Source organism: Lutjanus erythropterus, chromosome 4, assembly GCF_056507025.1.
Source record: "Lutjanus erythropterus isolate fLutEry1 chromosome 4, fLutEry1.hap2, whole genome shotgun sequence".
Lineage (NCBI taxonomy): Eukaryota > Metazoa > Chordata > Actinopteri > Lutjaniformes > Lutjanidae > Lutjanus > Lutjanus erythropterus.
Genome location: NC_139320.1, coordinates 44,651,003 through 44,676,511, shown reverse-complemented (window position 1 = coordinate 44,676,511; position 25,509 = coordinate 44,651,003). Strand labels below are relative to the sequence as shown.

Genomic DNA, 25,509 nt, shown 5'->3' with positions numbered 1-25,509 from the left:
ATTACTCATTAGCCAATTGCTGGGGTAATGGGAAGGGCTTTGCGCTGAGTCAGCAGAAACCTCAAGTTGGCAAGTTCATCCCGTAAAGTCTAAATAACTCTTAAAAATGAGACGTTATGGTACACTCGGACATGGATGACAAGAAATGAGAGTGAGGGGGAGACGCTGATGGTAAGTGTGTGATGAGTGAGAGGAATAGAAAGTGAAAGGGGGCCAAGAAGCATATAAGTATGCCTTAAGGGGAATTACTCTGGTCGGAAAGCATTTATAAATCCAGAGGAAGCGTTGATGGCACCGCTTTGTTTTGCTGCAAAATAAAGCATGTAACACCTTGATATTTTACAAGGGTGGATAAATCACTCTGAAATGTACTTACTAAAATTACTTCAAACATTATGCCAGCCTGAAATGGGCTGACTTTGGCTTGCACAAAGCTGCCTGGTGAATAATTCCTGGCAATGCGTTTGCAGGCTTTACTTATTAGAATCCTCAACAAGTGCAATCATGTCATCAGTGTTGTGTTAGACGGGGAGTGACAGCTTATTTTAAACACTGAGGAAGACAACATCACAGAGTGAGGGAACAGAGAGGGCGGACGGTGTCATTTACAAATATTTTTAATTATCAAAATTTATTATTCTATAAAAATAAAATGTCAGAGCCTTAGTCACAATGAGAGGTAATTTGCTGATTTAAGTTCCACACTACAACTGATGAGAGAAGAGAAGAGTAAAGAATGGACTGTTTTGAATAAAGGGTATTCAAACTGACAAAAAAACAACAACAACAAAAAAAAACTGTGTGCGTGTGTGTGTGTGTGTGTGTGTGTGTGTGTGTGTGTGTGTGTGCGTGTGTGTGTGTGTGTGTGTGTGCGTGTGTGTGTGTGCGTGTGTGTGTGTGGACTGTATTCCTGAATGCCCATGTGACACATACAGGTTCTCTTCTCTTGCGTTTTGAAATGAACTAAAAATTGTTTTGATTTTTAGAAACTATTAGAAATTTCAAATGTCAATATTTCAAAAATTGTTGAGCAAATTCATTAAAGTGCAAGATAATATTGGTTATTAATTTGCTATTTTCGGCCGTAAGCATTTATTTTTCAAGCACCTGTCAGTGACAGTCCAGGTTCACCTCACTGCGAACAATTTTTCAAATACAGAATTGCTTAGGGCCTAAAACTCAAAAATTGGTGTTTATCTCAAGAAGAAAAATATATTATCTTGACAAGAGATTTTAGATTGGCAATATTTTTTTTAGTTATTTCAAAACAACAGTTTTAATTTTATTTATACTCTCAAAATTTTGGTGAAGCCAGTTGCCTTGGAATTACGAGTTTACTAATTTTTTTAAAAAGTGTATGTATCAAACAATGAACACAAGAAAAAAATAATTGGGATAAAAAATATTTACTTTCTCACCTTTAAAAATCAGTTTTCTGATCATTGCTCACAGAGATATGACATTTTCCCGAGGGCTCAAAAAGGAAATGGAAGAGTATGATATTGATGATCACCACCCCTCTTTTCTGATTGGTGAAACTGCCAATGTTACAACTAACCTGGTGTTGCAACACTCCCTAGACTCCCCTACTTAATGCCACTGGCTTTTACCAATAACCTTCAGTGAATTTTACACATGCAGTGTGTAATAAATGGTATGTAATGGCCTCCAAATGAGTGTGCCATTCAAATGAGCTCATGTCAGCTGTTTCCTTACCTCTCTGTGTAATGCCTACCTCTCAGGAGCTAACTCAAGAGACTTCCCTGCTCTTGAGTTAACTATGTTTCCTCTCCTGTGCCAGGCTTTGGTGACCCTCCCTCTGAGGGTTTCCTACAAAAATGTTCCCTCTTTGCCTCATTTCCTCAGTCCACTTTGAAGGAGAAGCGTGCCAACAATAATATAAGACCCCATGGTTATGGTCAGATACAAATTAAAATGTAAAGATTAATAAAATAATAAAGATAAAAATAAATAGCAATAAAGAAATAATAAAGATAATAGTATGGCATTCAAAGTGTGCAACTGTCCCGAGCCCCCCCGTGAATATAAAACAGTAATAACAAAAAAGACAGACAGCAGACAGACAGATAGAAAAAAAGGTTTGTTGTTAAAAAAACAAAAACAAAACACATTTTAAAGTGTTTTTTTCTCTTTCCCTCTCTGACCTTCTGTCCCAGCATCTCGCTCAGTTACACACCCACATTACACACTCTCTCCCTCTCTCTCTCTCCCCCTCACACACACACACCGTGAGCGCGCACCACAGTTGGCAAAGTTTGACGCGCCGCTCACTTCCATGGCGCTGACGCGTCAGATACAAACTAGTAAACTATGCGGAATATTTCTGAGTGACTGAGCAGAATTTATCTACTCCACGGCGATAAGAAGTTCGGCGCCTATACGCTCATGTCTGACCGTGAGCGGAGCTATATCACCCTCCACCTGCACTTCAGAGTTTGGGAGTTTTGCTCTCGGTGTCTGTGGGCGCGTAACTTTCAGGAGAAGACAAACAGTTTGGATTTTGGAGCGCCTACTTTGGCACGGGACGGGGCATCGTGTGCGCCAGGCGTCAGGCAGAGGAGAGAGATTATGAAAAGTCAATTTGAGAAGTTGCTCAATTGAAAGCTTTGACAAAAACTTTGTCGCGGGATATTTTAAGTTTTTTTTATTTGAGCCGATGCAACCTGGAGAAAACGTTTACTTCGCTCTTTGAATCGTATATTGTAAAGTTTGTCATCACGATGAGTGGATCGGTGGTTCTCCAGATGTGGATGGTTTTATTGTTGGGGACTGTGACCGGGGTCGGGAGGGCTCAGGTCTCCACCGCCAAAGTGATGAGGGGCAACATCAGGAGAGATGGTGAGATGACTTTATCACTTCAGTCTGCTGTTGCTGTGCTTGTTGCTTGTGTGTTTACTGCTGAAACTGTCTCTGAGGGATATAGTGACCGTCTTGTAGGAAAGTATCCTTAATTAGTTTAATTTTATTTTAAGTGGTGTTATTAATGTAGTTTATGTGTCTATCTTGACTTCTTGAAGCTGCAGACATTTCCATTATGAAGTTTTGGATAAGTGCATAATGCATGCATCACTGGACCTATTTACATTCCTTTAATGTACTTTCTTATCTGTAATACTGATTTTAGAGGAATACTTTTCATACAATGACTGACTGTCAGGTTTTCAAACTGGGGTCCGGGGACCAGCTGGGGTCCTTGAGTGGCTTGTGGTGGTTTATCAGCAAAAAAAGGATTGGAATACATTTTTTACAACAAGGCTAGAAATAGGGTTTGCTATTTTGATTGACTGTAATTCATAGCAAGTCTCATGTGACCATTAACTGACTACAAAGACTTTTTTGTCTAAAATAAAATCTAAAAATAAAAGTAATAAAATACTTAGAGGTGATTCCTGAGACAAAATCCTCTCTGGCTCTGGGGGGTCTGTGGTCTAATGTGCATATATTCTGGGGGTCCTTGACATGATAAAGTTTGGGAAGCCCTGCTGTAGACTTTTCCATGAGCAAATCTGAATAAGTACATAATGCATATATGCACCATTGGATGATTTTTTTGTCCTTTTATGTTCTTTTACAGCTGTAATAGTGATTTGAGAGGAACAATCAAGATATTTAAATGAGGTGGTACTAAGTGTTTGTCTACTTAAAATAGACATCAATTGATTGCTGCTAATGCTAATTCCCACAGCTGGATGACTGTAACGATGGTGGCCTCTTTTCTGGCTTCTTGAATGTTTTGTGGTTTACTGAGGCTACTTCACCGTAACATTAGAGAGTATCTGGTCCTTAAGTGTTTTGTGGCATATCATTTGTTAAATTGAGGTCAGTGTTACAAGGTTCACACAACAACATCTGCAGTCCATTCATTGAGCCAGTTAGCAATGGCTGAGTAGGTTAACTGAGAATAATGCTAGATTTACGATTTAATAAAACAAATACATCAGAAAAAGGGAATCCACGCATGCATTATTTTTGTGTAGGTGTCAAAAAGCGTAATAGCATAAAGCATAGTTTCTTAATTATTCCTTCAGAATGGGAATTTTGGTATGAATTCTTATTTGGAACTGGTTCTCAACAGAGATATGACTGAATACTACAGCTCCTGACAAAGTTTAAGTCATGCCATTACAGAAGTTACAATATGCAAATTACACAATCTTTCCAGACTGATGTTTGGCTTCAGTCTCATGTAATTTTACTACTACTACTACTACTACTACTACTACTACTACTACTATTAATAATAATAATAATTACAATGATTTTGTATAGTACCGGTATCCGCTTATAACCAAATTCAGATGTCGAAATCAGATCAGAGCTGAAAAAAGTGGATCTGTACATTTCGAGTTCTCACTGCACAACCCTAGTGAATGCACTGGTGAAGACAAGAGGAAGGAAGAGAAAAGTCTGCTCGAAAGCAAGCTGTTCCACGTCTTTCACATTTTGAAAACTTATGAAGGAGCATGCATGTGTCACACAGCTGTGTACTAGTGGCCAGTTAAGAGTGGCACTTCTATCATTGTTACGCTGCACCTCTCCTTCATTGAAGCTCAAGTCTTCAGAGTCAGTGAGCCTCTTGCCTATCTAACTTCCTGCAGGTGCGCCATGCTTACTTTTCACTCGGCCCTGAGGCTAAAGTCACGGTGCTACAGTTCCTTTGATTACACACACACACACATGCACACATGCACACACAGCTGCAGGCTTGCTTTTGGCAGGGAAACATGAAAATACCACTGTATTAGGTTCTAACCTGGACGACTGCCCCTGAGGCCTGTTTCACCTCTCACTCCTCTTGTGTGTGTGTGTGTTTATAATAAAAAAATAACATGGAGGGGTAAGTCGTGACTTCAAGTCTAACTGTTCACACATTAAGTAGCCTACATTGCAAGGACCTCTGCCCTCCATCAAATACCTCTGAAACGTTTCGCAGCTCAGATTATTTTTTTTTGTTTCTGCGCGGAACTGTTCTAACCTGGACCTGCCATGCGTGTGCTGAGCGTGGAGTCTAAACACACTTTGTTAAGTCAATATCAGAATTGTGTTATTTTAACTCTAGTGCGTAGCATCCGCAGATGTTTGACTGACGGATCACAACCTGTCAGAGGCAAAACAGTTGCCGGGTCTTGTCCAGTCACAAGTGTGTGTATAAATGCCATGAGACAGGGCAGACAGACAGGAGGGAAAACAAAGACACGGTTTGTTACAAAATAAAAGTTGATACTGTAAGAAGACGACAGCTGCACCAACTCTATTTGGTCAAGATTCAAAATACCAGCGGGATAAAAAGTGTCTCTGTTCTCTCCCTGAATAAGAGAAGGAAAAGTATTAACCAAGAAAGATCAGAAGAAGGCATCGTTAAAGCTATAACGTGCTTTTACGATTCTTTAGAAATAGGAGTTTTTATTAATTTTTATCAGATCTGCATCTTAGCTCTGCAGGACATCATCTCTGTAGTTGGTATGCTTTCATTTTTATTATGAAATTGTCACTCTTAGACTTCAGTAAAATATGCACTTACCTCTTATTTGTTCTAATTCACCTGTGACATTTTCAGAAACCTTTACTGTAGTTGTGTTTTTGCTTGTTTTCCTCCTACAGTTAAACACTTCACTTCAGCAACATTTACCACTCAGGGCGCATTTACAATGCAACAATTCTTGTTCAGATTCTCATTAAAATACACTTTGCCTCATCTTTTCCTTCAGAGGAAAAAGAATTTTTTAAGCAGGGATGTTTCTCAGTATGTGTTTCAAACCCACACTAGGCCTTGAATAAATACTTTTACAAGAAACACACACTTAAGGTTTGTGTGTGGTTTGGTAAAGTTTAAATCAAAAGAAACATCTGCCTCATTGTTGCACACATCCCTGAGCTGTCTACACTTGCCATCTGTCAAAGTAATCTCAAATTTGGGAACTCCCTGTAATGATGTTGTCAGGAAATGATGGTTTGGTGCATTCAGTGAAGGAAAAGATGGCTAGTAACATTAAGGAGATTGTTGCGCTCCAAGTTTCTGCCCTAAGACACTGCTTCATTTAACTTCAAGTGGGAGACTTAAAGATCTCCCCAGAGCCCTGTTAAGGCATAAAAAATCCATACTTGGCATAATAATGTGTGGTTTTTTTCTGACAAAAAAAACCCCTCCACGTTAAAATCCTTAAAAAGGCCCGCTGCCTTCTACCTCATTTCAGAAAAAAAATCAGAATCGATGGCAGACAACATTGGCTGGTTCAACATCGAAATTGAGAGTAATTGTTGAAACACTGTCTTCAGTAACAGAGATGTAAACAAGAGCAGCTTCTCATTTCTAGCTGACAGCCGTGGATTTTGTCGTCTAAAATGATGACTCTCACTAGCAGAAGTGTAGTTAGTTAATTTAAGATAATGCTAATGGTTAAACTGTAAGTCAGCTGTGAAGTCCATCTCCAGCAGACTTTTTAAAGTTTCCATCAGACATATTTTAAAATAAGAACCCTGTGAACGTGTGTTAAATATGTAAAGTTACTCACCGACTCTGTTGATGATATGTTTATGCTAAAAGACTGAAGCTAAAGCTACACCCCAGCATTGGTTGTGAAATACGACATGTATATGTATACAATAGATGACAGAAATACTCTCAATGATGTCAGAAAAGGAAGGGCAGAGTCTAGATTAAGCACAGCAGAATTTTAGACCATCATGTCTCAGAATATGAGCTACCCAGTTCTTTGATTATGCACCAGCCCCATCATTTCCAGTGTATTCTTACACTTACTAATCTACAGTTGTACAACTTCTTTATTGGACAGTAGCTGCTCAGAGGAGGGGCTTAGCAAAGGGTCAATTGGTATAGGATTGCCTTCCAAACTAGTTGTGATGTCACAAATCATGCTCATAGGCCCGCCCCTTAAAATCTGATTTTTCGATGAGCAGAAAAACTTTCTACTTTCAACAGATGAATGTGAAAACAGCCTTCTAGTTACAAACTCTGTACATACATCATTCTGCACAGTGAAGCTCCAAAATCCAACTGTAGGAACAAAAAAAACAACATATTTTTGAGTGGAGGAGGACTTTAATAGTGTTGCACAGTTTCAGAGGGTCAGCATTTCAATCACAACTCTGCCAGCAGCCCTTAAAACAATGGAACATTTCATTGTTCTATGACAGGAGTTTAAAAGATGGGATAGCATAATTATTTCTGAACACTGCCACTCAGGGGCAGCCACTCACTAAAGGCATCTTCATGTTCTGTTAATATCACATCAGACTGACTTTATCAAAGTGAAATCCTTCATCTTTTGTTGCACAAAGACTATGAGTTCCTGTGTAGCTGCATTAGACACAGACTGGTTGTTAGATGCTGCAAAGGCTTTTAAGAGCTCTTTAATCCACTGCGTGCAGTTTTACAAAAATACACAGTGTCCACAAGTTATCTTTACACGTGTGTGTTTGTGTGTGTGTTCCTGTATTTATGCATTTACAGTCGGCTTATGTGGAATATGAGAGCTTAGTTCCATTATTTGATTGACTGTTGCTGATTAGCTGTGTTTGCATGTGCAGGAGTGAACCTCGAGCTGATAGGGGCTCCGCAGCTTTCGCTCATCCATTTACCATTGTGAATGTGCCCGCGTGTGTGTAACTTTGTGCATTTGAATCCGTGTGTGTGTTAGTGTTCTGACAGAATGTCCTAGCTCACTTCAAGGAATTCCCCCCAAGGTTTTTTCTCCGGTGTTTGTTCAGCGTTTTGCTCGTTCTTTTTTGCCTGCCATTGAAGTGCGTCTGTGTGTGCATTGAAAAGGCAGGAGGGGGTCAGATGGGGTGGGGGGGGGGGGAGGCAGAGTGCATTTGTAGAAAAAGAAGCACACAAATATACATGTAAACAGAAAAAGTAAACACTATTTGGCCTTTCTGCTCCAAACAACTTATTATCTCTGCTGAAGAAACCACATGACCCAGATAGGATAAAACCTATTACACACTACTGTGTGTGTTAGTGTGTGTGTGTGTGTGTGCATGTGTGAGCGGCACTTGCGGGCAGGGAAATATGTACATGTGTATGCAGGCACAGACAGACACAAGAATACAGTAGTCAAACTCCAACATTGTAACCCAGACACAAGCACAGTCCCTGATTAAACTATCATCCCATTCACTACTAAAAGAACACAAATGATGTTTTTAAAATCGCTGTTGTACAAACACATGAACACAAACTCAGGTGTTGCATAACATTGTGAGTACAAGAGAATGTGTGAAATTCTTTGGGGATTTAAGTGAACTGTTATCTTTATTAACCCTGTTGACTTTAAGATAAACTACAGTTATGCAACTATTAGGGCTACTTACATACTTCGTTCAAGTGTGATAGTACACACACACACACACACACATTCACATGCATTGTGCATTGCATGCACTTTCATATTTAAAGGAGAAATCAGCTGATCAACTTTCAATGTAGGACTCATTGTTGCTTGTTATTGTCAACTTATGATGTTGCACTCATTGTGCATTCTGGAAGTGTTCCTGCAGCCTGCATGAGCTTCCTTGAGTCTGGGGAGGAGGGGAAAGAAAAAACTCACTCCAATGATAGATCGTATACTAAATAGGATTTCAACCCATTTTATATACAGTCTCAATCATTTTTGGACGTGCAATTGCTACATATTGTTCCTTTAAAAGTAAGGCTATATGATATGGTAAAAAAAAAAAAAAAAAAAAAAAAAAAAAACATGCAGCGATTATTAGTGGAAATCATCATTTATGCATCATAATTTTCATTTCACAGAAAAAAAACATTAAAATAATGATGATGTGACATTTGTTAGCATCTACAAATATATTTTTTTACATCTGGAGAACCATATTTGTAGGATAGGACATTACACTGCTTATAGTGGTTCATAGTTCACAGTACCCCTTTCCTCCGTTACCAAAAAATTGCAGCTTTGGCGATTTTGATATTGCACTTGGTCATATTGCAGTTTCAATAATATTTTCATTAATTGTGCAGCCCTATTAAAAGCATGAAAAAATGAGACATTCCTTGTAGAGACCGACCCTGCAAACATACTGTGTTTGTATCACACCGTCATTACGCTCACTGTGCCAAACAGAGAATATGACTTTTATTCAGTGACAGTTTATAAAGGCTCCTCTTTCTGATTCCTCGTCGTCTTTCTTCCAATAGTTCTTCTCTTATCTGTCACCTTCCTCTCTCAGTGCTGTCTTATCAGTCTGTGCCTGGCCACGTATCACTCCATCTCTTTCAATCTCTCCCTTTCTCATTTCTCTTTTTATCTTCCCATCCCCCCCCCCCCCCCCTCTGTTTCAGCTCTTTTTAATCAAAAGCTATTTCAACCTGTTGGCTCTGTGAGCAAATATAATGTAGCAAACAGTGTCACAGACACAGACGACAACAAACTCGCACAAAGTAAAGCTACCTGCACAAGGAAAATACATTTAGTCCACCTTTGTAAACCGAGAGACATTTTAACATCCGTTGTGGTTACACTTACAAGATCTGCATTTGTACTGTAAAAAAAGAGGCACAGACAGAGAAATTAACATAAAGGAACAAGTTACACAGCAGTACACACATTATGCACTTGCAGACAAGAAACACATGAGTGGTTCTGCTCATAAAAGCATGCATGCTCTCATACTCTTGAGCTATAGGCGTTGATGATATCAGCAAGTGTGATGTCATGGTCCTTGACTGTGTCTGAGAACTCAGAGTGGCCTTGCCTCTGATAACACACACTCTCACCCACACACTCAAAGAATATACAGTCACTCAAACATGTTTGAGCATCCAAACACAAAATGAGCAGCAAATGAGACAAATGGCCTTTGACATACTTCAGTAGAGGCTGTGATGCGGTTTTAAAAGTAGAGAAGGACATCTGACAAAATCCCACCTCAAGGTCAGTGTAGCAGGTCTGGAGCTTTTGATTGTATCATTGTAATTTTTCTGAAGACTTTTAAAGGAGCAGTATGTAAGAATCTGCCACCATGCTCCTTCCTCCAAAGTGGGGGCGGCATATCAACAGAAAGTCTGGGTGTCGACCCCTGTCGTAAGAAAAATGGGAATGCACAGTCCCTCCAATCGGTCTTTCTTTCTTTCAAAAACTGACTCTGGCTGTCGTGGTGATGGATTTTCCCTTGCAGTTATTTAGGTTGGCTCAACAGGACAGAATACAGTATTACTGCCATTCTTTTTGCAAATTACTGTATTTATCATAAATGAAGTAATTTGGTGCAGTAATGCTAAGTGTAACATTATCTTTGGAGCCCATGTCACTGCCCAGCGAGCAAATTTATGATCTGAGCAAACTAGCTGCTGGGTGCTAGTCATAGCTACACAATGTTGTAAATAAATTCCTGCAGTTTCACCATTTCTTTTTTACACATAGCTATATTGTTACCTTCAGGGCATAAATTTACTTTCGGCAGCAAAACACACATACTGGTGCAGAGCTGAATGGGCTTCCACATAACAACTAAGCTAACGCTACCTTAGCTAACTTAAGTGCAACAGTGTAGAGTTCCATAAAATACAACATGAAAAAAGTTATCTGCAACCAGCACTCTTGTTATTCAGTTGCCTTCAAATGAGGCTTTACGTTCACAGTTTCTCCTGACTGTCCCTCAATATTTAGTCCAACGTCGCTCCAGTCTGTTAGTAGCTACAGTAGCCACATAATGCTAATTTTAATGCTTTGTTTGCTTTCTTTCTTTACTTGCCTACATCTTCATCCTCTCATGTTACACTGAGGGCAGACTGGGCACTACTGTGACTCACTGTCACCTCTTGTGGTACAAAGTGGTATTACACATAGATTAGCTGGTTAGCATGCTAGCTTACTTTGATGCTGTATCTCTGCAACACAACATACATGTATTTGACATAACATCAAAGGTGTTATTTCTTCACATTTTGTTGAAATCTTTCATTAATTTTAATTCCATTAATTAACTTTGTTCTTGTCCATGTTGACTTAAAAGTTGAGATTCATTCAGTCAGAACTTCTTTCTTTCTGCAGTAGAATCTACCAGAACTAGGGAAGAGACACTGGTTTTGATTTTTTCAAATGTATTTTTTTGGTGCTTTGAGCTCCACAACTGGTGTGCTTTAAGTTGCAGGAGACATAGATTGCTTGTGATTGATTCAACGGGTTCAGTGGGTTCCAAATGTCTTTGTGTCTCCATATTAAGCACAAGGGTGACAGCAGGGAGGAGTGTCGTTGAGCTTATTGGAACTCATGAGTCACACTTAGGACACCCGACATGAAACCGCTCCCCACCCGCCCACCCAGGCCGACACACACACGCACGCACACACGCCAACACAATTGCAGGATCTCCCTTTCAAGGGAATCCCCCAATAAACACTTGTCATTACACACGCACGCACACTTTTTATGTAACAACTGCATGAGCCAAAGTTACCCCACCCCTAAACATTTGGCAGACAGTCCCTTCCTCCCCTGCACAGGGAAAATAGGGTGGTGACTACTTGGGCAGAGAGTGTGCAACAAGAAAGAGTGAGATGATGCTGTGGAAATTGAGTGGAGATAGGCGTGGGCTCATATGTGTGGTGGTGCTCAGATATTAGGAGGAGAGGGCAGCAGGGGAGAAGTGAAAATTTAGAAGGGAGCTTAGAAGAGTTAGAGGGCACAGAGGAGGAGCAGAGGGAAAGGGTGTGTAGAGAGAGATATGCCAAGTTAAAAGACCTGTCCCTCCACTTTTCTGCCCCGTCAGCTTGGAAAGAGAGATAGTAAGACCAACGGCAAGCCAAACAGACAGAGTATAAAAGAGGAGATGGCAGGAAGCAGGACTGAGTGCAGGAGGGGAGAGATAAGGTATTTCTGGAGTGTACAGAGTATAGTGCCAAACATCAGCAGATTATCTGATCTCGGTATCTGATCAAAACTTAAAGCATAAAGAAAAAAGTTAGACAGCATGGCCATGACTCTGTCAACATGATGAAGGCTACAGACAAATCCGGCTTCCCTGATTTGGAGGGTCAGGCTACATCTGTGCACGCTCAGTAAAGTGGAAACATAATTACGCTTCTTCACCTCTTGCCCCAAATGACCTTGTTTAAAAAAGCAATGAATTCCTTAAGCTTGTCCAAATACACTGTATATCCTCACACAGAAAAACACTGAATTCTTTCACACTGATAGTGTGAGTCCAGGTAGCAGCCATCATCACTTCTTATCTCCTATTTAGATTAAAGCCAATTATAATGAGGCGTCGTAGTTACAAAGACCTGAGTGGACTCTCAGAAAGGGTAATGCTTCTAAAGTTTTGTGCTTTAATTACATATAAAGAATTTAAAATCAAAATTATCTGCAACATGACCACAACATCTTAAAGAAGTAACAAACTGTGTTGTAGTAGTAGCTAAATCAAGTGTTCACATTGTGTGGGAGCAACATGGGGCTTATGTCTTTTAAAAAAGATGTGTTCTTTCTGTATTTTGACTGTGAGCTGTTTCCATGTGGTTTTGTTGTACGTATATATGACTATGAGTAAATTGGATTTGATGTCTGATACAGTAGGTGACGATGGCTCATGGCGGTTAACGTTGGCTGATATTAGCACATTTAAAACAATAGTTTGATGTTTTACGACTTTTTGCCTTCATTCTCAGAGACAGATGACAAAATCCACCTACCGGGACTTCTGGTAGAATAAAGGTAGAGTCGGTAGGATTTGTCTGAGCTGTTCATAAACGCATTAGGACATCAAATACCAACAAAATGTCCCAAGCAGAGCAAAACAAAGAGGAAAAAAATAAGGAAATACAGCCAGGGTGTCTGCAGATTCAGCCACCACCACACACTTCTAGTGGCTCATAAGTGATGATTGAAAGGGATTATGAAATATGAGTCCTTATTTATGTTCTTGAAAGATGATTCAAATTATAATTTAAATATCTAATTTATTTTAATCTAAAACAGATGGTCTTGATGTTTTGATGACTGAATGCCAGTTTATGGAGCCAGCAAATGATTTAGGGCTTCTTGAGCACTGAGCTCACTGGTTTACAGATAATGCAGATCACTTTATCTGTTCCCTGAGGTCAGATGAAGTAAAAGTTGATCTGATTATTTTCAGAAGCTTTCTCCCCATTTACCTTTCACTACAGCACTAGCATCGATGACTGAATGTGATCCCTAAAGCAGCACTGCCTCTATGTATGCATGCATCACATGTTGTGCGTAGGGCACCAAGTGCTGGAGGGGTTGCATAAACCATCAGTTGATAAAGACAAAATGTGATGCAGACTCGCAGTGAGTTGCCACTTGTTGCCATGCGACCAGTAGCATCCTACATGTTGTCATTCCTTACCTGACAGAGGCTTGTTATATAGATATAATGCATGCATTTAATGTCATGTTCAGGGGCCGCACAAAATGCTTGTTTTTGTCACCATTGGCCCGCAGGCTGCACTTAGAGAACCCCTGAAATGTAAAAAGTGAGTTCCAGTTTCATGTGAAGTTATGTGCTATATGGCTTATTTAGTAACTAACGATCTTTAGAGTTGCTGGCAGTCATGTTTCGTTACCTTCGTACAGAGCCAGGCCGTCTGTTTCCTCCTGTTTACAGTCATTATGCTAAACTAAGCTAACAGGCTGCAGCTTCATGTGGACTGACATGAGAGAGGTATTGATTAGAACTGCAACGGTTAATCAATTATTAATCACCAACTATTTTGATCATCAGTTACTTGGTTTGAGTAATTTACTAAGAAAAAAATGGTAAAATGCCCTGATTATAGCTCCTTAAATAATAATATTTTCTGGTTTCCTTAATCCTCCATGACAGTGAACTGAATGTCTTTGGGTTGTGAGCAAAAGGAGACATTTGAAGAAGTCATCCAGGGCTTTGGGAAACACTGAATGACACTTAGTAGTCACAGTAGCATACCGTGGGTACAGCCAGGTGTAGTTGAGAGTGACTTTGCTTAATATTCTTAATATACATTAAGCGGCATCAGACACTTTCACTGTGCATCATCAACACTGAATCACAGCATCACCATCTACTGCCCAAATTCCAGCAGTACCCATCAGATACAACCAGAACAGTAAACAATGCTGTATAAACTAAAACACCACAATAACTTTATCTCTCTTAAACAGAGTAAAAAGTCGCCCATCACTGGTAAATGGTAGGAGATATAAACGAGGCAGCCATCACGATCACCACCTAGCTTAGTTTACTTCCAATCCGTCAAAGGCACAAACTCTGTCGATGACAACACCGAGGGCTGGCGCCAACATACTGCTGGGCCCTTGGGGCGTTCTGTCAGTACACATCAAAATTTGATTGGCTGATGATACGGTTAGTCAAAGTTGTAATCAAATGGCAGCGTCAGGCTTCAAACGAAATGCTAGCGATACCGCTAGTGCTGGTCCACTGAGCTGTGATGCGTTTTCAGATATATAGGAAATCTCAGCTCTGCAGAGAAGCAGAGAAGTCCACTATTAATCAAGAAAGTAATCAACAGATGACTTGACTGTGAAAATCCTTAGTTGCAGCTCTAGTAGCTATGCTCTTATCTAACTCTCTGCAAAGAAGCAAATAAGATAGATATTGTTGTATAATGTGTGCAGTTTGTGATGTGTATTTACTTACGTTACACAGCCTGACAACATCTTCCACTTATTAATGCAAACTTGTCACTTCTTCAGACTTTTTATTGCCACTGATGTGCACTGTCTTCTTTTTGCAATAATAACTCAATTTATAAGCCAATTATGTTCTCGCTCTGAAACTGAGCCGAGCTGAGGACACAGTACACTGTGGAGGAGAATTAGAGAGCAGGCCTGGACGAACGACAGAGGGAGTCAGATGTTTAGTCCTTGTAGAGGGATAGTCATTCTTGTAGCTGAGACATCTGACTGGCGCAGTGGATCCTGATAACAGAGGAGCAAGAAAATGAGATGGAGAGAGAGAAGGAGGTGGAGCGTTTCTGGAAAGAGAGGCAGGGGCCAACAAAGAAAGAAAGTGATTAGGCCTGTGGATGGGAGAGAAAAGATGAAATGAGTAAGATGGGCTTCTTGGGGAGGATGGCGGGGAGAGAAAGAGAAAGAGACATTAACGAACAGAACTGTGCTGTACGAAGTGCAAAAAGTAGGAGAGTAAACAAGTGGAAAGTTATAATTAAAGGAGAGATGAGAGGTTGAGCAGGGTAATGCAGAGAAGAAGAACTGAAAGAGGGGAGGAGAGAGATGGTGTAGCCTGCCAATAAGCAAGTTTCACAAAAATAGCTGACAAGCAGGTGAGAGAAAGAGAGAGAGAGGGGAGAGGAGGATAAAATGAGGCAAACTGAATGAGCAAGTGATGGATATGAGAAGAGACAGAATAGAGGTGTGAAAAGAGTGACAGAGAGTGCATGGCATAACAACAGAGAGATAGTGTGGAGTGGGAGGGAGTGTGCTGAATAAGCAATTAAAATGAAAAAAAAAAAAAACAAGAGCTTGAGGGCTAAGACTGTTAGGGTTGGTTTACATTTGAACTGGTACGGCATAAAAATGTAATTTTCATTCTGACAAATAAGTCGCAACATTCAATTTCAGCATTGTTATTTTCTACAGAATTTTGTTAATCATTTTTAAACATCACACAAAATAAAAACAACACAAAATCTGTGTAGTATTTAAAGGAGAAGTGTGTGATTTCCAGTGGCATCTAGCGTTCAAACCTTAGATTGCAACTAAGAGGATTTACCCCGACACCGCCCCTCTCTCACCAAGAGTACGGTGGCCGTCAGCGGACAAAATGGCGAGCGAAAGCTATCTCACAACAAACTACAATTATGTGTGTAGGATGAATTACCTGTCCAGCAGAAAACAGGCAACCTCGGCGTCACTGTGAAAACGTTTGTCCTCCATCAGCGATTTCCATCGTGTAAACGCTATGCCAATGTTGATTCGTGTTTTTGCCGTTTCCTGTCATGCTTGTGTTTACTTTCTCCGCGTCTCCGCTTCTTGGATGACGGGGATTCACTGTCCGCTGCTTTTTGTTCTGGTACAGTGTATGTATGATCCTACATTTGTCAAAACTGTGCCAGTCAAGGTTCACAACGCTAAATGGTCTGCCAGCAATCACCCGCGTCTATCCTCCCCGTCTACTTCCGTGTTTACACTGTGGCGTCTACGTAAGGTCGCCATGGGCTTCCCAAGATTCACTGTTAGTGCAGTTTGTCCACTCTGCGCTGCCGTAGACGGCGCAGGATGATGATCTCCGTAAGTCGACCCGACAGTATGTAACTATAAATGGCTATTTCTTAAGTAACGGGAACATATAGATTATGAGTTTACGTTGATTGATAATAATAAATAACATACTTATATATAATATATCTAATTTAAGTACATAAATTCCTGTAATTATTACACACTGGTCCTTTAACTATAAAAAATACAAATGAGTGTCAAAAGAAATGACTGGGTGATGTTTGTGGTACTGAGAAATATTGTCAGAGTGAGACCTCTTACTTTTGCTTTGCTAAAGAGGAGCTCTCTGCTTTTCGCAAGTTAGCTGCACTGACTTGCTAACAAGTTAGGGTTTTTTCCTCCATGACATGTAACGTTAGACAGCCAATCACCAGCATTATTAGATCTTTGTACAGGCATGCCACATGATTAATGGCTCACTGATGCTGATCAGATTTACTCAGCAGTTATCTAAGTTTGGTCCTGAATGACAAGACATTTTCCGATGCTCAATAGGATCAACTGCAGTGCTTGCAGACTGTCATCATGTTTCCTATGGCTGTGTATCTCAATGACTGAGACGATTCAATACATATTTTGACACATGTTCAATGATACAATATGAAATTTTTAAATACCCAGGAATTCAGTACAATATGATTCAGCCCTCTCACAATACAATACTATATGATGCAATACAAGATGATGCAATGTTTGAATCTTTAAAATTTGATTCTGTTAATGCAATATGTATAGGTACTATTAGTTGCAAACAGAAATATTGATAGTTTTACTAAATCCAGTAACAATAGAGACAGAGAGAAGGGGACATTAGGAATTAGGAATCTCATGTGTAAATGAGAATTTTTCCGATGATTCACGCTCAGCCATCCGTATCGATGCACTCGTATCTTACACATTAATGCCTGATGCATTGGATGCATGAGTGAGTCATTACACCCTTAATGTTTCCCCATTAATAATATGCCATTTACAAATAATGGTTTCATACTAAGGTTTTAGACATAATAATAAATCTCATACACTGTTGTAGTGTTCCAAATAGCATGTTGGTAAGGAGTTTCGTATGCAACCAGTGGTTGAGTGTTGAGTAATGCTATTAAAAATGCTAAGCTGAGGTCAACCAAGACAATGAAAGAACCTCAGTTATCACCAACAACAACTCCCTGAAGTTGTCGATGCCTCACGTACAATTTCGTTGTCCATGGTAGGTTAAGCTGGCTACAACCGTGCTAACGTTAGCTCCGGCTTTTAAACACAGTATAGTCTTCAATGTTTGTGCTTGACCAGGTGTTGGTTAGATGTGTTGTATTGTCCAGCTTTGCATCTCGTATTACAGATTTGCAGCAAGTGTTGTCTGCATCAAGTTTCGAAAAGTTTAACCACACTTGTGATGACTTTCAGCTTGTTATTGTCATACCTCATTGTCACTAAGAGGCTGCTCAATGCAGAGCCAATTGGTGGACCTAGTTCAGCTCCACCTCTAGGTCCAGTGGCACCCCAAGACCAACAAGATGTCAGTTTGACAACAGGGATTGGCTTACCCTGACATTGTAACCTAACCCTATCCAGTTCTCTCCTTGGATGGAGCCTCACTAGATCCAGAGAGGCAGAGCTGGACAATGTCAAATTTGGCTTTGCAGTAAGCACTGCTTGCCCCGATGCACTCCAATGCACTGAAATTTGGCACTGATTGATTTAACGTGGCCGATACTCAGTAGCACTGACGTAATTTGGTCTGTACTCTTAAAAGTATTGGTGCCCAAATCTTAAGAGCGTTTAAGGAGAGAAAAGTTTGGAAAGACGGAGGGAGTTTGTGAACACACAGGGAGGCACCCCCAGTAGTGAGAGAAACAATGATGAATAACAGTGAAGGATAATAAGGGGAGCATAATAGAGTGTGCAAAAGAGAGTGTGAAGTTTTAAAAGGATGTAGATTAGCTGGATGGTGAGCTTCTCCCACAGCGTTCTCTCCGTCTCAGTCCTTGACAAACAAAGCTAATGTGACTCAACAGTGAAATGCATGAGAAAACTGCTGATCCAATTGGCTGCGTGTGTTTGAGCTATCGAGACAGACAGAGAGAAGGTTGGTGTTTGTTTGTGTTCGGGGATGGATGGTGGTGCAGAAACTGTGTGTACATGAGTGCGCAAAACTAAATTCAGTAACATCCTCTGACCTACAGCAAAGATCTGTGCTCATACAAATACTCACCCCTGAAACTTCACTTACGTAAACAGTGAAAAGAATATTGAGGAAACTCATTTACTTTTGTGCAATTTAGTTCAATTTACAAATGCGTAGTTTAACACAGGCCCCTTGCAAATGGACTCAAAGTGACTCCTGACTCTACAAACATACATCTGGGTGACAAATTAAAGCCAATAGCAATATTGAGTGTTTTATAGTAAGGTGTTGGATCACCATGAGCTGCCAGAGCAACGTCCTGCAAAATATCACATCGCACTTGATATTTACACAAATAACTCCAGTGTATAACAATGTCTGTGTAGTTGCAGCTGGCCTGTTAATTACATTGATGTCCCCTTAGGCAAGGTGTTGCATTGAAACAGGCACTCTGAGGGGGCTGTGAGGGAAATTAAGAGGATCTGTAGTGCAGCTATTTCGCAGTTGTTTAGATTTAAGGTAGATAATAACAGAAAACCAGTTGATTTGTATCAACCGATTTACCAAAAGGCAGGCTGTCCATTTACCCATTTCACCCAATTCAATACCACAACATGCCTTCTCATGCAAGTTTATGCAAGTCACTGTCCAGGAGAACATCCTCTGTTGCATTGCCTGACCATGCAATATCACCTACTATGACATTAATCCATATCCATGATGGAGACTTCCCCAGATGTATAGGATGGAATTTGAAAGCGCAGCTCCAGCCCTGATCACTACTGCAAAGACTCTGCACATCTCCAGCGCAAGAAGGCAGTGCTCATATCTGGGATATTTTGGCTTCACTTTTGCACAGTGGCAGATGTCCATCTTTAACGTCAGTGTCAAATATGCACAGGCAGATCATTTACACAGTTAGGTGAAGCTTTTCCTGAATCTGTTGTTGCGCACTCATACAAGCCCAAAAGTAACAGAAAGTTAAGTCTGAAAATATTCTTGCATCAATATCTTTTTTTTTTTTTTTTTACTTTAGTCACATGAAATCCTTTTGAACTCTAAGAATTTGAAAAGTCGGGCAGCAGCCCCTCTCACCCAGCACAAATTCCCCGATGGTCCACCCAACACACGGGTGTTGTTATCAGTTGGACAGACGCGAGCTTGTGAAACCAGTGTGGTTTGGAAGCCTTTAATCTAGATGAAAACAAGGATGACTGTAGGCTGTGCCAGAATAAACTGATATATAAACACTCAGCTGGAGAAATGTGTAACCACATTCAGCACAGACAAGGCAAGTGGAGCAGGCTGCTGCTGCTAGCACTGCTAATATGAGCCATACTGTGTGGCAGCTAACTAGTCTAACATACCCCTATAGGTATAGAATAGGTAAAAGAAGACCTGACAGATGATGGACACAATCATGAACCACTGGAGGCAGTTGAGGCAGACAACACTGTTGCAGTGAACTGCTCCAGTCACCTGACACACTCAACTTACTGCAACATAAACCCAGTGAACTCTTGTATTTATAGACTGAGTCTTCTGTTCACTGTTTTGCTGCACTGCTCATCTGAAAACTCTGCTGTAACTGCTGCCTTCACTGCCTGTTGCTGCTGTTCATATGGCATTTTATGAGTCAAAAATCCCCCAACTAGAGCAGAATTTAGCAGTTGACCTTTTGCTAAGCCCCACCCTCCTTAACTACTGTTGCTACGCCCATCAAGCTTTCCATTATTGCACTCCACACATGCTGTTCACAGTGAGAACGGTGGCAGCTTTAAATTTGAAATTGGGATCATTTGTTGAAACACAAGGCCTTTGATTCCACAGAGAGGTAAACTGAGGCAGCTTCTTGTTTCTATCTGATGACTGTGGATTTGTCACCTAAAATGATGACCTTCGCTAGTAGATTTCATAAGTGTAGCTAGCTAATTTAAGCTAATGCTAATGCTTGAACTCCTGGGGCCCTACTATACGCTAATCTAATGTGCAAGTGGAAAGCGTGAGGCGCAGTGAATTTAATTTATTCATAGTGTCTGAATCCACCGTTGTGAGTCCACCTTTGCTGTCTTGCGCCGAGGGTGCGGGGGTATCCTGTCCTGTCTCGCCCCTTGCACCAACAGTGGGATGCACCTATCAGCTGAGCCCAGGTGGAATTCATGGAAAAGAGTTTAGGCCGAGAATGCAAAACCAATCAGAAAGTGAGCTGTCATCACCATTAAGAAGCAGGTGCATCAGGAGCGCAAGCCATGGCAGCATGATGGCAGGTTTACCAGGACGGAACAAAGAGAAAAGATTTTCAAGCAAGGAGACAGATCTCCTGCTTCGAGAAGTTAAAGTGCAACAGCACACAACCTATGGAGATGGCAGGACGTCTCCAAAGCAGCTTCATGTGTAGTTTATTTTACATTAACGCCTGCAAAAAATAATACAATACATGAATCGTAAAGGTCATGCAGATATTTAACTGGTTATGTTTTACCCTGAAGCAACTTTTTGTTGTATTTTGTAATTCATTGTTATCATCATCATTATTATTCAGCTTCGTTGGCTGAGGAGCGAGGAGTGGGGGAGAGAGACAGTGCGGTTGAGAGGAGAGGTGAGCCGACTCAGTCTGGCAGCGAAGGTGGCCTACCTGAGCTGGACTGAGGTGCAGCTTCATGGTCACCCAATCATCTTCTCCCCTTTCTCCTCATCCTCATCTCCTCCTCCTATTCTCATTCCTCTGTCTCGCTAACACTACTGTGGGTGGAGGAAACACAATCAGAAAGTGTCTCTGAAGTTTGATAACCCTTGTGCAAAACTACACAGAGGTTATCTTATGGGTATATCCAATCTCTGACAGAAGTGCACATACCTTTTTCTCCCTGGGTTAGGATGGTCTCGTGGTCAGATATAACGTCTGGTTCATTTTCTATGTTAACTGATTGTTAGGAAGTGTGGGGTCAGGGGGAGTCATATAGTGCATGGGCACCATGGCTCCAGTAGGGTTGGGCAATATGTTAAAACTTTCCAGCAGGTCATTGTCAGCCCATCAACCAATGATTGGCTATATCTTCATCCCCTGTACTACATAGTTCTCAATGTTTTCACGTTCTCAGCACTATTTTCTGACATGTATGGGAAGAAAAACTCAATTTTTTCTTTACACAGACTTTAACCATTGGGAATAAGCCATAAGTTTGGCTAATGTAGTGGTATCTAACACAACTTTGGCTGGAGATAACATTACTGCAGCTGGTATGCTAGCATCAGTTCACCAGACATGCTAATGTTCGCAACTTAGACCAGATAAAGACAAAGTTTGATGCAGTCCTCACATGTGCTCTTGTGTTTTAGATTTTGGAAAAAAAAAAAAGAAGACACAGTGTCGCTCACCTAGGAGCCCCACGTACACCCCTTCACATGGAGGGAAATACAAAGCTTGACAGGTTTAGTTACCTTTGGTAAACTATGATTGGAAAGTTGCTGTTTGCAGGAGGGTCAGTTAAGTCATTCATTGTGCAGGGGAGGATTATTTGTGGGTCTTGTCTGAGTGTGAAACCTCTGTGAAATTGTACAGGAAGTATAAAAGACACCAGTGAATGAAATGTAAAATGTTTTCAATACCTGCTGAAAACTGACAAGATACAGAGCCTGAAAGAAATGGTACGATGCCAGTGGGTTTCTGCTACCAGGGCTAAGTGAGGGTGAGAACATGACAAATGTCAGAAGTGACACTGCAGAAAGATGAGAGCGGGCGCTTCTTTCACCCCAGGAGATTCATCCCTGCTGAAGGAAAGAGATAAACACTCTGTGTATTTATGCTGTGTGTTTTATATGTGTGTGTGTGTGTGTGTGTGTGTGTGTGTGTGTGTGTGTGTGTGTGTGTGTGTGTGAGAGAGAGGGGGAGAGAGAAATCCTCTAGTGCACTGTGAGAGCTATGTCTTTGTTACTCTGACAATGGTGCTCTGACACAAATGAAAAAGATTCTTTTTTTCCCTCCTCTGTCAAACACTTTTATCTTTCCCACTCCGACTGTCAGCGTTTCTCCCCATATTTCCCCCTCACCCGCTCTGATTCTCCATTTGTGTACTTCAGCATTTCTCTCGCTGTCTCTCTCCCTCTTTCTCTGTCTCCTCTTGTCTTCATTAGCTTCCCCTCTCCTGCTTTCATTTCATCATTGACTCTCTGAATTTGGTATCTGAGCAGCAGAGAGTGAGGAAGGGAGAGCCGCGAGTGTGGAGAATACAGATACAGAGGAGAGAGAAAGAGAGAGAAACGGGGATAGGGGACATGGATAGGAGCAGAGAAGAAAAGGGAGAAGGCATTGTTAGCGGGATATCAGAGAGAGAGGCAGAAAGAAAAGTTAACAGGCAGAAAAAGGAGCAAAAGAGAGACAGAATATAAAAGGAGAAGGGGAAAGAAATGGCAGGAGGATGGTGTTGTGTGCTACTGCAGAGCCTGCAGCAGGATAAGTGATCCCAGTGGTAGATAGAAGGTCAGATACACACTGACAGGCAGACCACTGCTTAACCCTGCACTCTGACCACATACACACACACACACACACGCCTCCTGACACACACACACTCACACGCACACACATATGCATATACAGAAACGCATACTCACACACAGCTGATGTGAGGCAGACAGACTGGGAGCAGGATGGCTGTCAAAACATCAGCATCTGCTCAGCATCACACACAACGCTCAGAGCAAACACACACACACACACACACACACACACAAACATACATCTAGCAAACAGCGTCCAAGCAGCCCTTAGAGGGATCAAGACTGATATTTGATAAACTTGTGCTACTACAGCTGGGGCTTAGCTAAACACGCACAAACACACACAGCAAAGCAACAGAAAAAAAAATCACATAGTTTTTCATAAAGTGAAATGCCAAAACATAAAGTCATGGAAACTGAATTTGTGTGCTGTTGGTACATTTGAAGTGGGCTGCACCAACAAGGATCAATTTAAAGCTATTATAAGTAACATTTCCTCATTAAAATGCCTGAAAACAATACATATATGTTACATATTTTGTGTTTTGAGTTGTGGACTTACATTATCCCAAATGTTTCCAACAATTTTGGAACGCAAGAAATCTCTAATTTATTCAAGGTAACGGTGTGTTTCCTGCTAGCCATTGTTAGCTAGTTGCTATAACTTATGCGAAGACACGGGATGTGTCGGATACATCAGAGAGTGAGCAGGAAGTCAGCAAATAACTATTAACATTTCTGCTTGAGTTATGTAGGGTATATTTACATCACTTACGGTGGTTGTTTAATCATGAAGATGACAACTCCCATTATTCGACACTACTTCATCAAGCTACATCTTTTGTTATTGTTTTAATGTGGGAGAGAAAGTGACAGAATTTACATGCTGTGTGTTTAATGTGAGATTCGCTATAATCAGAGTTTAGCAAAACTACATTAAAATGAGTAAATCCAGATGTAAAATTAAGCAGAGCTCTGATGCACTACAGAAAACTAATCTCTGTTTAGTAAATTTAACATTATTGATGCAGCCATAGTTACTTACCTTAAAATAAATGAATGAGAAATAAATGTGCGTGTTGTTTGGACCTAGTAAATATAAGTTAGCTAGCTAACTACAAAGTAAAAATAGTTACATCACTTACTAGCTTGTTAAAAAGTTAACAAAAAGTTACACATTATTAGCACTTTACAATGTTTGCTAGCTAGCTTTGCTTAGTTAGCTCAGTTAGCTTAAACATGATAACTTGGCAGTGAAGCTCTAATTTCTCCTCCTTTAAGAAAAATTGTTGGCTAAATTATTTGAGGAATATGACCAAATAATAGAAGACCTAAAAAAGTGACAGAAAGAAGAGACCCATCAAAAGCTCAAATGGGTTTAGCTTTTCATTTATTCTGTGGACATATTTACGTGAATATCTGTGTTTGTGTGTGTGTGTGTGTGTGTGTGTGTGTGTGTGTGTGTGTGTGTGAATGCAGGACTAATTGATTGTCCTCGTCAGCCCTGCTGTTCAGACTGCAGTAGCTGTCAGCAGGAGCCAACTGCTACTCTAACAAGCCTTACAAACACACACACACACACACACACACACACACACACACACACACACACACACACACACACACACACTTTCATACTCTCTCTCTCAAGCATGCGCGCGCACACACACACACACACACACACACACACACACACACACACACACACACACACACACACACACATTATCGCATTAGCCCTTAATGCCGAAACAGACGCACGCCAGACAAGTTCAGTGTACAGACACATGCACACATAGAGGCAAGAAATCCATAAAACGCATGCGGTGTGATTGTGCCTAAGCCGGTATTCTTGACATTTGCCAGTTTGAATGACAGGCGTTAGAAATATCTGAAGAATCCCCTGGCATTTCTCAATACGTGACAAGTGTTACAAAGGCCTGGTCCTTAATCCAACCTTAAGCCAAATATTAAGTCACCCTCTGTTTGATTTGTAGGAACAGTGATCCATGCTTTGGACCATTTCACTTTCACATTCTTTAATAGTACAGATCAAACAGATAACATAGAAGATAATGCACACGCCAGGCAACACTCTGCATCAAGCCACACATCCTGCACGCACACACACACACACACACACACACATAGGGAGGATATTGCTGATGAAGTGCTGGTAAATACACTCTATCACAGTGTAGGAGGTTACACAGGGACAAGCCCCTCTCATCCCTCATCCTTTGCTTCTCTCTATCCTGCCCCTCCCTCAAACCCTCCTCACAATCTGTCGTTACAACTTGAGCTGGCTTCTCACACCCACCTGCTTTCATGGATTTCTGTCTTATCTATCACCCCCCCACCCCCCACCCCCCACCTTCTTCTCCTCTTTTCTCATCCGCTTCTTTCAATTTTTTTTTCCACAGAATTTTTCTCACATCCTCCACATTCGGTGATATGGAGCTCTCCATCAGATGTTGTCCTTTGACTCCCCCTCCATCCTTCCACTCGTGCAACACTTTTAACTGTGAATGTGTATGACGCAGCATGTGTGCATGTACTGTAGGCATGTGCAGGACGGCATAACTTCTAACTTTCTCTGTGACTGATGAGAGTGGTAAA

General features: G+C 40.9%; 1 protein-coding gene across 1 annotated transcript in view; it reads left to right on the top strand.

Moving 5' to 3' along the window:
• Nucleotides 1-2,278: 2,278 nt before the first annotated feature.
• The window catches only part of pdgfd (platelet derived growth factor d), an 88,210-nt gene continuing 64,979 nt past the window's right edge, over nt 2,279-25,509 (top strand). The window contains exon 1 of the mRNA XM_084716632.1: nt 2,279-2,859. Within this exon, the coding sequence (XP_084572758.1) occupies nt 2,742-2,859 (118 nt within the window). The 5' untranslated portion in view covers nt 2,279-2,741. The remainder of the gene's footprint in view (nt 2,860-25,509) is intronic.